The sequence below is a fragment of the Lolium rigidum genome, chromosome 3, assembly GCF_022539505.1.
Source record: "Lolium rigidum isolate FL_2022 chromosome 3, APGP_CSIRO_Lrig_0.1, whole genome shotgun sequence".
NCBI lineage: Eukaryota > Viridiplantae > Streptophyta > Magnoliopsida > Poales > Poaceae > Lolium > Lolium rigidum.
In genome coordinates this window covers 114138673-114157558 of record NC_061510.1, presented here as the reverse complement: position 1 = coordinate 114157558, position 18886 = coordinate 114138673, and the positions used below count along the sequence as shown (strand labels likewise).

General features: G+C 47.6%; 1 protein-coding gene across 1 annotated transcript; it reads left to right on the top strand.

Moving 5' to 3' along the window:
* The first annotated feature begins 2325 nt into the window (after nt 1–2325).
* LOC124698029 (ethylene-responsive transcription factor 8-like) lies at nt 2326–3388 on the top strand. The gene has a single exon (XM_047230553.1). It carries the CDS (start codon nt 2389–2391, stop codon nt 3076–3078), a length of 690 nt encoding a protein of 229 aa, XP_047086509.1. The 5' UTR covers nt 2326–2388; the 3' UTR covers nt 3079–3388.
* Nucleotides 3389–18886: the final 15498 nt, after the last annotated feature.

Sequence of the window (18886 nt, the reverse complement as noted above, 5' to 3'; positions counted from 1 at the left end):
AGTACTCAAAGGCAGAATCAAATCCATATATAGTCCATGCCAAACACTTTGATTTTTCTTGATGATTGTCATTATCTACCGACCTAATAAATTTTAATATTAAGACATCATTGCAAAATATGTTGGGCCTCTGCGAGGTCAGTTATCGAGAACATGAAAATCAAAACTATCATCCAACATCATCCATTAATTAGCAAGTCGGTAGGTGGAAAACTATTTATAGTTACCTAGTTTGTTGACTTTATGAAAAGAAGTTTTTTTATATATTAGCTATATTGCTAGAAGGCGTAAAATTATGCATATTTATGATTGTAATGGAATGACACACAATAATTAATCAATGATACCAACTTTGTGCTTAAAATATACCACACATCAGAAAATAAGCATTTTTTGAGTTAAACACGACATAGCTAGACGTAGAGTACATTTGTACAAATCCGCTTGACGCGTCCATGAGTTCACTCCCCTTCGAGGAACCCAAGGCCCCCGCTGGAGAGGAGCTACCAGATCTGCCGCCGTCAAACGAGATGCTCTTCTCTAAGCCCTTTTTCCCTGTGCAGAGAGAAAGGAGAGAAGCAAAGAGAGATGAGGTGGATTAGCATTTCCATTGGTAAAGCTACCACTAGCTATGCAAAAAATAACCATTTGAAAATAGTAATAGTACAATAATAAACCTGTATTATAACTCGATGTATTTGCTTTGAAATAAGTTTCACATAGCAATTGTAGCTCAAAAGAGTTAATAATTGTATGCCACTAAATCATAGACCGAGACAAAGCAAGATATATGTAAATTACGGGAAAGTCGATCAAAACTAAATAGGTGACACTTGCCAAGATGCTTTTAACCAAATAAACTAGTGTTGCACAATCATGTGAGGCACAAGGACCACAATTAAGCATGATTAACATTTCAATAGTTTTTTTGTCTGCTATCTACTACTGTTGTTAAAAGGTTTCTTTTGCAACAAGATGATATTGTAAGGTGATAATTACTAAAAACTTTGAAGGTAAGCAACACAAAGTACTTAAACTATTAATTAACAAATCCATGCATTTCAAATAGTTTTTCCAACTAAAAAGCGAAATTACGCAAAGGTTGATTATCGAGAATGTTAAAACCAAAATTCTTACCGAGCACTATCCATCAATTTGTAACTGTGTAGTTAGAAACTATTGCTGGTTACCAATATTTTTTGATGTTGTGAACAACGATCCTTTTATAGTAGCAACATACCTAGAGGGCGTAAAATTGTGGGCATTTATGCTTGTTCCATAGAATGCCACTCAATAATTAACCTGTAATACTAAATATATCCTTAAACATACCATCCATTTAAAAAAGAAGCATTTTGTGAGTTGAAGACGACAAAATTAACAACTCTCTAGATATGGAATGTAATTACATAGCTGAATGGATTAACATCTAACTCACTTGCAAGGCATGCTACAGTGCACACCTACTTGATGCGCAATCATGTGACATACAAAAATCTTAAAAATGTGAATAATCATTTACATGCCTTTAATTTTAAATGTGCAAGCCAGACTAAAAGTATGAGACGAGTCTCGATGTCTCTCCCCTCTTCCGCTACATTGCTGAGGGCGAATTTGTGATCTTCCCCGTCTGACCCATCCTCGCATCCACCGAAGCGGGGGATTCCTCGCCTCCGTCGGCCGCTACGTCGGCGGGAGGGCGGGGGATCCCCGTTTCCCGGTTGCAGGGGGCTTCTTCCGATGCAAACCATCAGTGTAGAAGCGGTGGTTCCGACGCGCCATCGGCTCGTGCTTGACGCCGGCATGGTTGGAGTCTATAAAGGACCTCTTTGTAATTTGCTTTTATTTTAGGATTTTTCTGTAAGATCATGGACTTACTAAAATATACTAGTTGCTTACAATCTTGCAAAGGCAAATCTTTGGGCTATTTAGTGATTTTTTTGGTAGGGCTATCTGCTACTGCATAATAATGAGGTTTTTTTTGCAGGGAAAAAATGACCGGTAACGCAAAGTAGAGAACCTAAAGCAAAACCGTCGGATGGCACCCGGAATTCTCCATTGTGTAATTTGCAACTCTGTAGGTGGGCTGAAGTGAAAAAACGCGGCCGCCTAATTTTAACGCCGGCACGCAAAAGACGAGGTGGGGGCGGCGGCGAGGAGAGGACAGTCAAAGCGGTCGCTGACTGCGCCGAGTTTTATTCCCTCTCGCGGCGCTCCACCGCTCGCTCCCCTTTTCCCCTACTCACTTCCCTTTTTTAACCCCCCGCCCACCTATAAATGCCCACCGCCCCCCTCCTCGCCTGCCTTATCCTGGCCGCTCCCTCCCTCCCTACACACCCTCTACCAAAAACATACGCGCACGCCACTTGTACCACCTGCTCGGCACGAATGGCGCCCAGGGCGGCGGAGAAGGCGCCCGTGGCCCCGCCCACCGGGCTCGGTCTCGGCGTCGGCGGCGGGGTCGGCCCCGTCGCCGGCGGCCCGCACTACCGGGGCGTCCGGAAGCGGCCGTGGGGCCGGTACGCGGCGGAGATCCGCGACCCGGCGAAGAAGAGCCGGGTGTGGCTCGGCACGTACGACACCGCCGAGGAGGCGGCCCGCGCCTACGACGCCGCCGCCCGCGACTTCCGCGGGTCCAAGGCCAAGACCAACTTCCCCTTCCCTTCCTCCTCGTTGTCGTCCCCTCTCCTCGGAGGCGGAGGGAGCCCCAGCAGCAACAGCACCGTGGACTCGAGCGGCGGCGGCCAGGCGCCCATGCAGGCCCTGCCGCTGCCGCCCGCCCTCGACCTGGACCTCTTCCACCGCGCGGCGGCCGGCGGCGGCGCCATGCGGTTCCCGTTCAACGGGTACCCCGTTTCCCGCCCGGGCCCGCCCATGCACCCGTACTTCTTCTACGAGCAGGCGGCCGCCGCCGCGGCAGGGTACCACCGCGCGCTGAAGACGGCGCTGCCGGTGGCGCAGAGCGACTCCGACTCCTCGTCGGTGGTCGATCTGTCCCCGTCGCCCCCCGCGGCCACCGCGCGCAGGGCGGCCTCGTTTGATCTGGATCTGAACGAGCCGCCGCCTGCGGAGAATTAGACAGATGCTAGACGACGATGATTCTGTAGTTTTCTCGTTTTGTTTCCTTGATCAGGAACGCTTTCTTTTCTTTTGCTTCGGTCCTCTCCCCTGTATTTTTGTTTAGTTGCCTGAGACCGACGGAGGAGCCTGCCAGCCAGAGTTGTACATAGCTTTTTTTTTCGCCGAGAACAGTACCGATCTGAGATCTGCTCGTCTAGACGGATGAAACCGGCGTTGAGGGTGATGTGAACCTTGAACTATGTGTGTACCAACAAGGAGTATTTCATAAGATCATGATGGTTATTCAGAAAATCTGTCTCTACTAGAACATCTTTTGTCCGAAAAGGTGTAGATGCAAAGCTGGGAAATATTTATTCACTGAATTGAATGGCGCCGCTCGGTTTCAGTCATCGGTTTTGTGCTGCCATCTGTGCGACAAGACAATGAATGGTTTGCTGAATTAAACATCCATCCCCTCCCGCATGGATACTTCCGGACACAGACTCATGGGAGGTTGATTGCGAGCAGTAATTGGTTTCACTTATCACATCTGAATCCCCGCCAGAGCTGGAAACAAACGGCGGAGTAGATTTGCGCACGTAATTACTGCTCATGGGGCAGCTGTCAAGCGGCGGCCAGGAAGCATTATTTTCAAACCCTTCTTCACACGGTGACAGCTCGCGAAAGAGACGGCTCAGATCTGAGACGACGGGCGTGGGCACGGGAGACAAGTGTGGACGGGACGCGAGAGTCGCGCGGCGGGGGAGGCGGCAGCAGCGTCGGTCGGTCCGATCCGATCCGATCCGCGGCGCTGGCTAGGACGGAATGGCGACCATAGCCGTAGCTCCTCGAGAATAACGTGTGCGTGCGGGCGACGCCTGTACGACGCGTGTGGGTGCGCGCGCGCGGCCGGCCGCCGGTCCCCGCTCCGCTGCCGGCCGGGATCCGCTGCGGGATCGCGGGCCGCGGGCCTGGACCTGCGCGGGGCGCGCCGCGTTTCGGTTGGCTGGGACGGGGGCCGCGTGTTGGGGCGGGCGCATGGGATGGGCGGGAGCGCGAGGACCGGGCGTGGTCTCGGGCGGCCGACAGCGGTGGGCGGAAGGGCGGGCATCGGGAGGCAGTGATTCGCGCGGCGGCAAGCTTCTCCTTGCTGTGGGCCCCGCCCGCGTGCCGCGCCATCCGACGCTTGCCGCTTTCCGCCCCTCGCTAAATTCCACTGCGGCGGCTGCTATGTGCACACCGTGGAGCATTTCTTCCAGCCCCCACATATTCTAGAGTTAGCCTGGAGCAAAAGTTTAGGTTGACAAAAATTACTGCTAGCATGTGTATCGATCTTCTTTTTTGTCTGTATAGATTGCTCGCCACATACGCATATACGATGTGGTAGTGTATTGACCTGTTGACTGCGCTTGAGAGCCGGAGCTTCGGTGTCACAGAGCACGGTATTCTTCAAAATTTGAAAACAAGATTTCAATGATTTAAAAGTTTTCAAACAATCTGGATACAGATAATGTAGTATTGTACCCATATACAAAATGTCCACCCCAAATACCTTAGATTCTTTGGCTTAACAAAAGTGACAAATCAGCAGCAGGTAATATTTATCCTCGAAAACTCTCTCATGCCTGCTATCGCGAATAGGCGATTTCCACCCGCGTCCACCGCCACCAATACTCGCCGGTGAGGCCATCAGAGATCGGAGATGGCGAATAAGGAGCCAAAGGTTGCGGGTTTCATCCGCTTCGCGACCTCGATGAAGGAATCCAAGGCGACGGCGAGGCAACGCGAGGAGGAGCGACGAGCAGAGGAACGAAGGCAAGCAAATCTGAGGCAGAAGCTGCTGCTCCTCCAGGTGTGCCTTGCCTCGTCGTGGGCGGTCAAGCGGATGGCAAAGCCGGTGGGATGGCGCCCGCAGTTGTTAGGGCAAGGGATCGACGAGCAGATCGCGGCGGCACAAGCTATGTTTGAGTTCAAGGATGTGTCCAATCCGATGAGGAAATGGGCGGAAGGAGGTCTCAAGGAGCTGGAAAACTTGCCCTGAGGGATTCGGCACCGTTGTGAGGCCCTCTCTCGCCGGCGCAACCTTCACCTCAGCAGGTTGGGGCCCGGAGTGAAGGAGTGCCTTCTTCCTGAAGGATTTCTGATCTGGGAGATTCAGATCTATGTGCGATTTCGAGTCGACGACTACGGGTGGAGCGAATTCGTAGCTGCTTCCCATCACCGACGAGGGCCAGACCTCCATTACGCAGGGATGAGAGCCGTGGCCGGGGGTGGTTGGGTCCTCGTGGAAGGGGCCCACTGCTTAGAGACACCCCATCTCCTTGAGTCATCAACCGCGGATGCGAGGCACCTGATGCTATCAGGGCCATTGATGGGGGAAGGTAGAAAGCGTAGTTTTATTATGTGTGTTCTCCTGGTAATAAGGAGGTACTATCCTCGATAAACTTTCCATGGAGAACTGAGAAGAGATGTAGGGTTTTGGCTTTTGTCCCGACACTAGTTTCGGTTATGAAGGACCTAGTGGCCAAAAGATCGTTCACCCTTACAAATTGCTTTCCTGTTCGTGGAAATACCTCTCGATTTCCACGAAGATTAACTTTGCTAATTTGTGGGGAGCTGAGAGTGGGAAGAAATCTTTTGTTGAGGTGGTCAAGATGGCTAGTGGGGGAAGGGGCGGTGGAAGATTTGGAGGTGGTTGTGGTGCAGCCGGACATGGGCAACCCCCTCGTGGGAAGACGGGGAGTGGTGGTGGGCCGAATACAGGTGCGTAGCCTCAGATGCAAGGTAAACTCCTGCAACCAAATCCAACGCTTCCCCGGGGGATTTCTCTCGGGTGATGATGCAGTCTATGGGTTAGGACTTAGGAGTGCCAGGTATGTTCCTTGTTATGCAGCCAGGAATGTGGAATCTTCCACCTGCTCTGTAATGATTTGGTTTTAGAAATGGAGCCACGCTATGCCCTTTTCGTATAAAAAAATTGAGAAATCGGACGCAATAGGAAGATTTGAAGATTTGCACTGCTCACTACTTAAAATGTCAGATTTTGTCATTGCTGCGAAGCCCAAAATACCTGGTATTTCGATGTGAGATCTTTCGTATTGGTAGATTATTACATTTTTCCCACATCCACAACTTGTGCTCCAAATATTATGAATCGCTCAAAAAACCAGCTCCATGTCTGACGTGTTTTACTGAAGATCTACTTGAAAGCCAAAGTAAGGTGTTAAGGTAGATTATCACGTTTTTGACATTAACAATTTAAATTTTGTGAAGTGGTATCATGGTATTATACAAGGATCCTTTTGACACCCTAAGCCAAAGGGCAAGATGGGGATAGCGGAGCAGGCGGGCAAAGGAAAGCAGTGGTGCACGTAAGGCGAGACGTATACGGGTGGGGGATAGACGGGGCGGGCGCGGTACTGCGGTGGACAGTGGATGCGGAGGTGGGGTATTGACTGACCGGGACGTGCGTGCACGGAGCGGGCACCGTCGGCGTTGATAACGGGTAGCCCAGCCTGTCGGGGACAGGGCCGGCCCACAGGCCGGGCAAACAGTGCGCCCGCACTGGGCCCCAGCGAGCCAGGGGCCCCAACCCAGGTAGTAGTTCTAAGTAAAATTCCCATGTAGAGCCCACGCTGATCAGCACGCACGGGAGCACACCAATCGATCCATGGCTTCACTTCTATCTCTCCTGAAGGAAAAAATATCAATCGATCTCTTCTTCCATCTCAACTGACGACTCATCTCCTCGTCCCCCAAATTTCCAGAACAGCCCCGTCGCTGATGCACCTTCCAAGATCCAGGCCAGTCTTAATGGACGCAGCTCCATCGTTCCCTAAACTTCTTCCCTTCAATTCTCAACGGGTTCTATTAGTTTCCAATCAAATAGCTCGGATTAGAGAGGTAAAGTTGTGTTGGCCGCCTCGTCCCCCTCGTCCCCTCTTATCTTCTTGAGCTCATGCGGTCGAGATCTACATAGAAAGGAGCTATTCAGTTTTTTAGAGCTGGTAGTTCTTCGAGGGACTCTGCAATCAACCATAGTAATTGTTGAACAACAACCAACTGGGAATTAGGTAGGGATAGCTAAATTTAGAAAATCAAAGTGTCGATGAACAACAACTTTTCACTTTTAATATTTTTGGTCACGGCTGCACATGACGATCTACTATTTGTTTGCTGCTAAGCGCCTGTCTAATAGTTTCTTGTGGTTTTTACGTTATTGCTGCTCTCTGGTTCTCTCTCACATAGGAAAATGTAGTGAGCCTGTGACTAGCTCACCTCGTTCTAGGTTGATATTGCATCTTTTTAACTTGCACAATATTATATAATTAGTAAAAAGCTTGGTGTTATATGCTGATATATTTCAAGCTTACCCAAACAATCTTGACAAATAATTAGTATGTGTTGTTGTGCTGTCATTTTTAAAGTCAAAAGATCATAGATCTATGTTATGTACTCAATATTACTTTGTTAATAAAATATGATATTTTTTAGCTTGAAATATAGTCTTTCAATAAATTGCATGTGAATGAGGGCCCCTTGCTTTCATTTTGCACCTGGGCCTCGTATAAGTATGGACCGGCCCTGGTCGGGGACCCATATCATGCGAGTGCATGTACCTTGTGGGCGGAGTCGCGGCGGGTAGCGTGGCACGGCCGCACGGCACACGGCAGCACGGACAGACACGACAAGGGCCGTTCCGTTGTCCTAGTAGGCCCGTGACTACTGTAGCCATACCTGTACCTTGGCGCATCTCTCTGAAGCTTAACACGCCAAGCCTCTAGCAGACTGGCAATACAGACGGTGGCGGTGGGCACCGGTGCATCACTGCAGGTAGGGACGACGGGTCCGCTACGTCAAGCTTCGCTGCCTGCCAAACTCCGCCACCATCACGATGAAGAAGCTGGTGCCGGCAAGATTCAGTACTATGGAGGCGGCATTCAAGGGCACATACCATGGGCTCCCCAAGTACCGCGTACACAAGATGTGCGCCTCTTTTCAGTATTGGAAGATAGCTTTTCACATTGCTACCATCGACCACGATGGTCAGCTCCTTGCTTGAAAAAATAACATTACCGACCCCATTTTCAGTTTCCTATACTTCTATATACTTCGGCCGTAGGTAACATATCAATCAACGGAGGCAATCATCTCTGCACACTCAATTAGGAGTCACCACAGAAAAGTTAAGCTAGTGAACATAGGCCCTGGAGAGAAGAAACCCACACAGGAACTAAAGAACAATATTAGAATGTCCAATTATTCTTCTTAAGGGAGCATCACCTGTCTAACAAGAGACACTAAACATTGCATAATTATGCTCATCAAAAGATGATAATCCACTCCATTAAATGAAAAAACATCTGTACCAATTCAATTGTACCAAACTAATATCACCTTCCTCAAGTGAATCATCAGTTTGAGTTAACACCGGCAGATTGAACCCAGCTTCAGCTAGCACTTGCAATTCCAAAGCAAACCTAGCCAATTAAGAAGTAATTCAACTTAACTATGACCAAGAACTACAGTATACAACGTAACATAGCGAATTAAGGACCTAAGCATGCTCAACTAGATCAACCGTAGCCTAGAACTCTAGAACAGAGGAGCAATTCATGGTCGACATAGGAAAACTCTGGCACGAGAGGCAGTAGAGGACTAGAGAGAGAGAGAGAGAGAGGTATTTATTGTAGCCAGTAGAGATCCGTGGGGGAGCCGATCTCAATCACAAGGCCATGATGAGAGTCGAGGACGAAGCAGCCACGACGATAGCGGCACAAGAAGAGCCCGGGAGAGCAGCTCGGCCTGCGCCCGAGCACGCCGGCAACAACGCGACGTCGTAGACGAAGCTCCCCAAGGAAGCCACCCAATGCACCGAAGAATGGCGACGCGACAACCACCAAAGGCGGCATCGCGTGGCCATGAAATCGCGTGGTGTGTGCACTCTCTAACATGTCAGTATTGGGGAAAAGTCGCATAAAATGAGAAGAGGAGAAAGGCGTTCACACGAAAGGGAGCAGTTTAGTGGGCTCCATGATAGACACATGTCGCTAGCAACATGAGGACGGGCGCAACGTGACCCCACGTGTGATCAACAATGTTTTCCTTTTTCATAAGCACAATCCTTAGATTTGGGGTGTTGAGATATAGTCATTAGTTTTACCAATTTAGTCGCGAGGATTGAATCAGGATATTGAAAAGAGCGGTAATACAACCTTTTAGTTGAAGGGTTGTCCTAAGTTTGTCTACATGACAGAAATTTTGTTGTCATGTGACCATGGACACTCTCTAAATATTTGTGAACCCAAATAGATTTATTTTTTTGCAAAAAGAACCACCGATCTATTAACCAATAATAATAATAAATATAAATAAATCCTTAGACCACCTAACGAAGAATTCGAGCACCAGAGCGGGACGAAGGCGAGCCGGTGTCCGAACGATGTATACTACCACTTAGGGAGACCGATAGAAGGTGGTTCTAGAACAAAACACTTGTTGCCACCTCACACAATTCTGGAATTCCCAACTCTAAGCCAGTCGACTTATCAAACATCTAGTATGATATTTCTTTGACACATGCTTAGCAAAACCTTTTAACAAGATATTCAAAGGCACTAAAAAGGTACAAACACACTACAGTGCATCTAGTAATTAACACAAGATAATCCATACAGAATGCCATTTTATCCTTCAATATTTGCTCTTATTCACACATACTTTTATTATGTAAAATTGCTGAAACTAAAACTAGAGAATAACACTATTTTGATAAATCAACAAATTTATACTTTAACAAGTGTACATTGTAGCAATAGCAGTTTGAATTGCGTAGCTATGAAACCAGGCTTTTCTATTATAAATAGAACTATGTGTTAGATACTATTGGCAACATACTATTTAACATTGTAATGATAAATCTGCACTAAAACTAGTTAAAAGTTAGTGGCGGTAAAAATATTTGGTATGAATATATAGTTTGGACTCTCCTTGGGGCTAGAACTAGCTCTTCAGACAATATCATGGACGTGACCTCCAAAAACGAAGTTAGTCGTATGCCTGACGCTAGGGTAAACAAAGACCATATGCCTAAGAACGTCCCAACAAGGTGGAGACGATAGACCTAGTGATGCAACGGACGACGACGAGATTAGATTGTTCAATTGTAAGATAGTGCTCAAAGTGATCGTGGAGAAGAGAGCTATTATACTGCCTTATCTTATTGTGAATGTGATCCCGATCAAATTCTTGATTTGCTTTGTGAATAAACAATCAGATACTGAAGCACCACCAATGTAATCGCTATTTGCAATTTGTGGTTATGAAAATTGGTTCACAAGTTTCATTTGGACTTGTGCCACTGATTTGGCACATAGATCATCTTGTCTCTCACTGGACATGAGAACCTTTGTGTTCTTCCCTAACATGTTGTGCTACCATAATTTAGTCGGTGACTTACATAAATTGAGCTCCAACCTCTAGGTATCCGACCCTCCTAGATACTCGGGGGATATTGATATGGTTATACCTAAATGGGTCTTTCGAATTGATATACCTTGTATGGTCCAAGCAAAGCCCCATGGAGATCTCCCCGCTGGATCAAGAGTTGGGACACGAAAAACATCTCATGGCCCATAGATTCAACGTGTATCACTAGAACAAGACATCAAAAGGGGAGTTTGAACTATTGTAATGTACCTGGACTCAATAACGTGAGACCTGGCTTCGTTTATAAAAGCCAGGAGGGGCCGTCGGGCGAGACCTAAGATAGAAGGGACGCACATCAAACCATAGCTACGCTAGATCGATCTCACCATAGCCAATCTAGGTGATCTTTGTAACCTCATCAATAACACAAGCAGACAAGCAACACAAAGGGTTTTCTCCATCGGAGGCCTAGAGCTTAGTAAAACCTCGTTTGTTCCCTCTGAGTTGTGTTTGTACGCCGTTGAAATCACCATCACGCTTCTTCCCCCAAAACCCAAGTCTGTCACGTATGGGCATTGTCGTGGTTACCCCACGTCACCTGGGGGCGTCGTCGTGGAGCTCCGATCTTCTTCACTCTCGTTCCGGTGTCCTCGGTGGCAATTTTGGTATGCTTGTACTGTGTGGTTTATTTTTGATCTATTGTGTAAGAGGGTCTCTTCATCAGTTTATATCGGTTCGGCCGTTTATGGTTTTATTTATAAATCATGGAGAAAGCGTGTTTCTAGGAAATTGCGTGACATGTGCACTCTCTACCATGTCCGTAACCGTATTGGGGAAAAGTTGCACAGAAAATGAGAGGAATGAGAAAGGTGTCCTTACGGAAGGGAGTAATTTAGTAGGCCCCGTGACAGACACATCTCGCCAGCAATAGGAGAAGGACCGGCGCGACATGATCCTGCGGGTGATGTGATCAACAACACTTTCCATTTTTATAACCGCGACATTTGGCACAATCGTTAGATTTGGGTTGTTCGAGACATAGTCATTGGTTTTCCCAATTTAGTCGCATCATTTCGAGAGGATTGAATTAGTACATTGAAAAGAACGGTAATACAACCTTCTAATTAAAGTGTTGTCAAGTGTCAGCCCATAAGGTGGGGCGACCGCCCTAGGACCTCGCGAGGCGGGGCCCAACTATTATTTCAGTACAAGGATACCTTGTATGAGAGTATTGGGCCCAAGAATAAAAAATTAGAAAAAGGGATCCATGATCGATCATCTTGTATCAGAGTATTGGACCACGTTTGCTTTGCAGATGAATTAATGGTATTTTTGTGGCATTTGGAAGATCGATCATCTGCACAACTATATTGTTCCATGATCTAGTTCTTTGACCGTTCGATGACGGATTCTTGCCTAGAAGAGAATAAGGGCTCCAAAAGTAGGTTAAAAATAAATAATGTGTGGTGTGAGTTTGGTAGTTAAAATACCATCAATATATGCTATACATGTATTGCGTTGCTTTTGAAATACAGTGCATTCTACACTATTTTGTTTTTGTCAGCAAGAGCCTTTTTTGTGTCTCCCCCCTAGGGCCGTGAATATGTATGGACTGGCCCTGAGTGGTCCTAAGTTTGTCAACATGATAAACATCTTGTTGTCATATGACCTTGGACACTCGCTGAATATTTATGAACCAAAATGGAAAACAACTTTTTTTGCGAAAAAGACCGCCAATATATTAACCAAAAATTGTAAAAATGAATAGATCTTTGTACCATGTAGCGAAGACTACGAGCATTGGAGGGGGCCAAAGGAACGCCGACATCTGAACAAAGTATACTACCACTTTGAGAGACCAATAAAAAGGGTTATCGGACAAAACACTTGTTGCCACCTCACACATTGTAGAATTCCAAATTCTAAGCGAGCCAACATGTCAAACATCTAGTATGATATTTCTTTGATACATGCTTAACGAACCTTTTAATAAGATATTCAAAGGTAGTAAAACAAACAGACACTACAGTGCATCAAGTAATTAACACAAGCTAATCCAAGCTAATCCACATCGAATGCCACTTTTATCCTTCAATATTTGCTCGAATTCAGACAGAATTTTATTATGTAAAATTGCTGAAACTAAAACTATAGAATAACATCATTTTGATGAATAAAAAAATACTTTAACACTTGTATATTGTATCGATAGCCAAGTCCATATAGAGCTTTCTCCATTGTATCACATATGTCCACCCCAAACCCAAGCTAGGTTTTTTTTGTTATTTAAAAGCCCATATAGAGCTTTCTTTTGTATAAATTTGCCCAAAATAGGGCATATGTTTTAATGAAGTATGTTATGTTATTATTTTTTAAATTTTTTTCTTTATTTTTTGGTACTTCAAAATTTGCGATGCGTCGGCGGGTTGGACGTGGGCAACCCAAACAGACTGTCGGCCACCGCCCCATGTCCGCGTGTCCGCGCGGCCACCCAAAAAGCCACATCCGGACGGCCCGACATGTCCGATTTGGGTCTCCGCGTTGAAGATGCCCTCAGGGTTACAATCTTGGTTAGTCTATACGAGCGGCACCGGTCGAGATAGGTGGCATCCTATCTTGGTCAAATTCCCTCATTAACATCAAGATTTTACCATTTTGTGACATACATATATTGGCTATAATTATTTGATCCCAAATATGCCATATCATAGACTATATTCATTGGAAGATCCTTCTCTGGGCTAACCCACCATTATCTATCAGATAAAACCACTTGTATTGCTCAAATGCATAAGGTTTAAATTAATATTTTCCAAACTAGGGGGATAAACACTTTGCAAACATAACATGTGAAAATCTAACAAATTTATTCACAATGTTTTACATATTTCCATATTCCCAAATTTAAATTCATAGAAATGGTGTGAGACAACTTTTACATTTGGAAAGTTCATGGGGAGTAAAACTCCCAAATTATACACCGTTGATGATCACTAGATCATATATGTTGTACTTTTTTCCCTTAATGAGTTTTCTCTAATGGTTTCTCATAAAAGGTTTTGAATGAAACAATTTAAATAGAAGTGTTTAGATATGCCACATTGCTTTCTCCTTATATTTTTCCCATTGAGTTTTAAAGGAGTTTTCGGTGTCACGTCATATTGCACTCTTTGTAATATTTACGCAAGATATATGTCGTACCTCGTATTTTTCCCACTGGATTTTTAAAGGAAGGATAAATGGCATATTTATTGTTCTCCAATCTCATTCGTTAGGTTTTTCCCTTCTCTAAGGTTTTCTCATATGATTTGTCAACGAGACAACAATCTTTACATGTTGTACCATTTTCTCCTTATTTTTCCAAAAGGTTTCAAGGAGTTTTAATAACATATCAAATACAATTTTCCTCATATTTTTCCCACAGGATTTTTGGGGGAGAGATTTTCAAGATGATGACTTTCAAGATGATAGATTATTTACAAAGAGCACCATTGTTTACAAGTACATCCTCGTATACAAGCAAGAAGACTTTCAAGACTATGCGAGAAAATGTTGAAGATTACACAAGAGATTTTCAAGAAACATCATTGTCCAAGAGGGAGTGTTAGAAATAGGATAGCTTTGATACTGAGGTAACTAGGCACTTATTAAGATTAGCTTAGGTCCTAAGCTAAATAGGCTGTTAGTTTTCGAAACGCTGTAATACCAAGAGGTATCTTTCTAACCGCCTTATTGGCGTTTGTTCTGTGGGTACATATGCCCCCAACAATCATCAATGAAACATTACTTCATTCTCTCAATCATTCTCTCTTAAACATATATTACCACCTACAGAGACCAATAAGAAGGGGTTCTAGGACAAAACAATTGTTGACACCTCACACGTTCTAGAATTCTAAATTTTAATCCAGTCGGTGGTCAAACCCTCTATTAGGATATTTCTCTAACATATGCTAAGTAAAACCTTTTAAGAATATACTCAAAGGCACTAATATATAGGTACCAGTACACTCTGTAGTGGATCAAGTCACTAACACAAGCTAATCCATATAGAATGCCATTTTGATCCTTTAATATTTGCTCAAATTCAGACAATTGTTTTGCTGTAAAATTACTTAAACTAAAACTACGGAATAACATAATTTTTATGAATCAATATAGTTGTAATTTATCACGTGTACATCGTCGTAGCAGTAGCACTTTGAATTGTATAGCTATGAAACCTAGATTTTCATATTACAAAGAGACCTATGTTTTAGATACCGTTTTAATGTTGTATATTAAAGCTATACTAAAACTTGTTAACATTTAGTGACGGTAAAAATATTTGGTATACATATATGATGGTTATTTGTTTGGACTCTCCTCGGGACTAGAACCGGATCTTCATAGTATATACCATCGACATGATGAAATTCCATATGCCTAGTAACATCTCAACAACGCTGAGACGATAGACCTAGTAACGCAAGGGACATTAGGATCAGATTATTCAATGAAGAAATGGTAGAGCTCAAAGTGATAGTGGAGAAAAACAACATAACATATGATGGCTATTAGAGAGCAGACCACATCAGTTAGCCAATTCATGATGTGTCTGGTCAATAAATTTTATTCCAATACTGAATCACCAACAATCTAATCGTTATTTACGTTTGTTGTTATTTAATTGGTCGACAAGTTCATTTGGCCTTGTGCTGCTAATTTGGCACATTGATCACCTTGGATCTTAGTACACGACTTAGGTCAGCAGTGCACTTACTCGACATGAGAACCTTTGTCGTCTTTTGTGACATGGTGTTGCTACCATGATTTAGCTGGTAACCTACATAAATTGAGCTGAGCCTCTAGGTCTTTGGTTTTCCAAAGAAAGGAGTCATGTTTGGCAATAGTCGTTTTGTAACCTTGGTGCTACGTTCGCTTTTTATTTGATGTTTTTCAAGCTTTATTTCGAAAATTAAAATAGTTAAAATAGTACGATATATGAGTGTGCATACTTGCCTAGCATGTATGTACTTAGTCTTGCCGAGGTATGTTTTTAGTTGTGACCTAGACCCAGAAAAAAAAAAGACAAAAGTGAGGAGTTCATGTAGACATGGTTTTGACTTTTCTTTCGTAGAGCAAACCATAAGTATTCATCAACAGAACTTGATGGATATGTGGCACACATTTGTGCATTCACAGGTTTACTTTTAATTTTGCGAACATATATATATCATTTTTAATATCTCAAAATAAACTGCTACCTGGGCGATATCGCTGCAGGTCCCTTTTCTCTATTGGTCCTGTGTACTCGGCGAAGAAGAGAGGAGGTCGCTACGCTTGGACGGGACGTAGGCCCAACCCAGCGGGTGAACGCCGCGGCATCCACGGATCCGTTCAAAGCACCGTCCGCCGCACGGCCGCCCACCACGTGGGTCACGGTCCGAGCTGCTCCCACCGCCGCGACACGGCATCTCGGCGTCAGCTCCGGCCTCCGTCGCGGGACCCTCCCGGCCCTGACTTGATCGCACGCACAGCCGTCCCATCCGTCGTCCTTGGCGCGTCCAGACTTGCGGCTTGACGAGCGACGCCACTCGATTCGATTCGTAGCACCACTCCACGTCGCTGCCGGGGCGGATGGATACGGCCACGACGAAAGCAGCGGCACAGTGTGCGCGGCAGGCCCGCGCCGCTGGACACAGTAAACGGCAGAGCAACTTTTGCGGTGCGGCGGCCGGCGGGAGAGCCGGTGCAGCATGCATGGGACCGCGGGGCAGAACACAGAAGCAAGGGGCGTAGCCTTGCTGCGGTCAGATGACATCACGGCTATGCCTACGGACTTGGTCAGTCTGAGCGAGCGAGCGGCGCCGGTCGAGCTTGGTGCCGGCCGGCCTCGCCTAGCCCATGCGTGAAGCGCGGTATCGGAGAATCTGGTCACACACGTATGGACTATGGAGCCCACGTCGTCGGCTTCATCCATACGTGCACGGCCGCCTGCGATGATTTTGCCTCACCTTGGTACGCCCAGGGCTTTCATCAGATAGGAGTAGGTGTCCTACTCCTTTAAAAAAAATGGAAGAAAACGGAGCGATGGCGGCGTACTGTGCGATGATCAACGACAGTTGACGTAGTGTTAGGGCATGAGCAATGGTGGCATACACAACTAGCTGCTCCATGCAAGCAGCATGGTTAATTTTATATCTCCAATGGAAGTTACAACTTTAGTCAGAAAAAAGTGAGAATGGACCCCACAAATATGACACTATGTATCTCTTTCTCTCTCCAAAAAGCATACTTTTAAGTCTTAAGGGCATCTCCAACCGGACGACCCATCCCGCGCCCGCGCGTCCGGATGGGTCCAGCCGGACAAAAACCCGGCCCAGCGCGCGGACCCATCCCTAAAATGGATGCCTGCGGCGTCCGGATCGACGCAAACCCGGCCCAAATCTTGGCCGGGTTTGCGTGGCCGCGGACGCGAAAGGCTGGTCGCTCGCGTCCGCCCCTGTCCGCCCCCGGCCCGCGTGTCATAGGCATAAACAATATTTTTCATTAAAAAGAACTCATTACATTTTTTTAGCTACTACTTCTATCCTAAATACGTACGGGGCCGGCGGCCTCGCCGGCGACTCCTCGCCGGCTCGCCGTCGGGGCCGTGGATTTCACTCGACGCGGGCGGCCTGTACGCGTGAGGATTCCACCCCAGCTTACGGGCTGGGTGGCGCGTCGGCGGCGGCGCGGGCGGCGGCGCGGGCGGCGGCAGCTTGGGCGGAGGCCATCATCCTCCTCCTTTCCGTCCGCGCACCTCGGGGCGCGCTCGCGCTCCGCCTCCTGCGGCGGAATCATCCGCTTCCCGCATAGCTCCACCTCCTGCAGAGCGGCGCGTTCCACAGCGGTGCGCGCCTCCGAGCGGACGCGGGCGGGGGCCCGGGCCTCGTGGTTCTCCTCGCCGCCGGCGCATGCGCTCTTGCCGGCCGCGCTCGCCGACTCGGCATCCTCCCGGGCGCGCCGCTCGGGCGGCGGCGGCATCTGGATGAGGTGACGGGCTGCTCGCATAGCGAGCAGCTCGTTCTTCTGGCCGAGGAGGTCGCCTAAGCGGCGGCGGCCGGCCCGCCAGATGCCCTCGTGCTCCTTCGTCACGCGCGTGAGGTCGGCGAGACGCTCCTCGATGGCGGCGTTGATGTTCGCCAGCGCGAGGTCCTCCTCGGCGACGGGCTCCTCCGCGGCGGCCGCCCCCTCCTCCGCGGCCTCGTACCAGCCGTCCGCGGTCTCGTGCCAGCCCTCCGCGGCCGCCTCCCCCATCTCCGCGTCACCGGCCTTCTTTGCCGCCGCCTCCCCCATCTCCGCGTCACCGGCCTTCTTTGCCGCCGCCTCGGCAGCGACGCGGAGCGCCTCGTCGTCGGCGACCCACCGCGAGTCCGCGCGCTCCTCCTCCTCCGTCCGCGGGAACCTGGCCCGGGCGGCGAGGAGAGCTTGGCCCATGTGGCCTGCGGGGTGCGCGGCATGGCGCCGGAGAAGGTGGAGGGGAGAGAACGGTGATGCGGTGCGTGTGAGACCGCCGCCGTCTTTTATAGCCGGCGGTCGGCGGGAAACTTGGGCGCGAGCGCGCGCCAATGGCGTTTTCGCGCGCGGGAACCTTGGTGCGCGCGGGATCTTTCCCGCGCGTTCCACCGCCCACCATGGCTGTCCCGTCGAGGCTGCCATGGCGCGGCGCGCGCGCAACGAAGACGAACCACGTGGCGTCTCTTTGGGTCGCCGCGTTGGGCGCCGCGTGCGACCCAAACGGACACGCGGACGCGGGGCGCTGTCCGCGTGTCCGGGCGGCCACGCAAACGGCCCAAAACGGACGGCCCAGCGCGTCCGTTTGGGTCGCTCGGTTGGAGATGCCCTAAGATCCCACTTCCTGAAGAGGAGGCTGCCTCCTCATCCGAACCTACTTTGGACCACCCGAACCTAGTTAAAGGTGTGAGGCAGTATCTCTAGGGCAGTGCATTGGGCGCCCTTAAATACTCCTCCAACTGAATACTCTCGGGCAGAGAAGGAAGAAGAAAAATAACCCGTCGCCTGACTCCAAAGCGCCCCCTATGCATAATCCCCTCCTGGTACTACTCCCTCCGTCCATAAATAAGTGTACTTCTAGCTTTTGTACTAAGTTAAATATTTTAAGTTTTGACTAATTGTGGAAAAAAAAGTAGAAACATATATAATGAGATTTTGGTATAATTTGTAACTACATTTCAAAATGAATCTCGGGATACTAAATTAGTGTCATAAATGCTACTACTTTTTCCTATATATTTGGTCAAAATTTAAAGAGTTTGACTAAACACAAAACCTAGATGTACACTTATTCGCGGACGGAGGGAGTTCATGCCATCTCCTGCGCCTGCCAGATCTAAAGTATGTTTAGGAAATATGA

What these genes read in the sequence shown, in the direction of transcription:
- LOC124698029 (XM_047230553.1), top strand. Translation starts at nt 2,389, where the DNA reads ATGGCGCCCAGGGCGGCGGAGAAGGCGCCCGTGGCCCCGCCCACCGGG.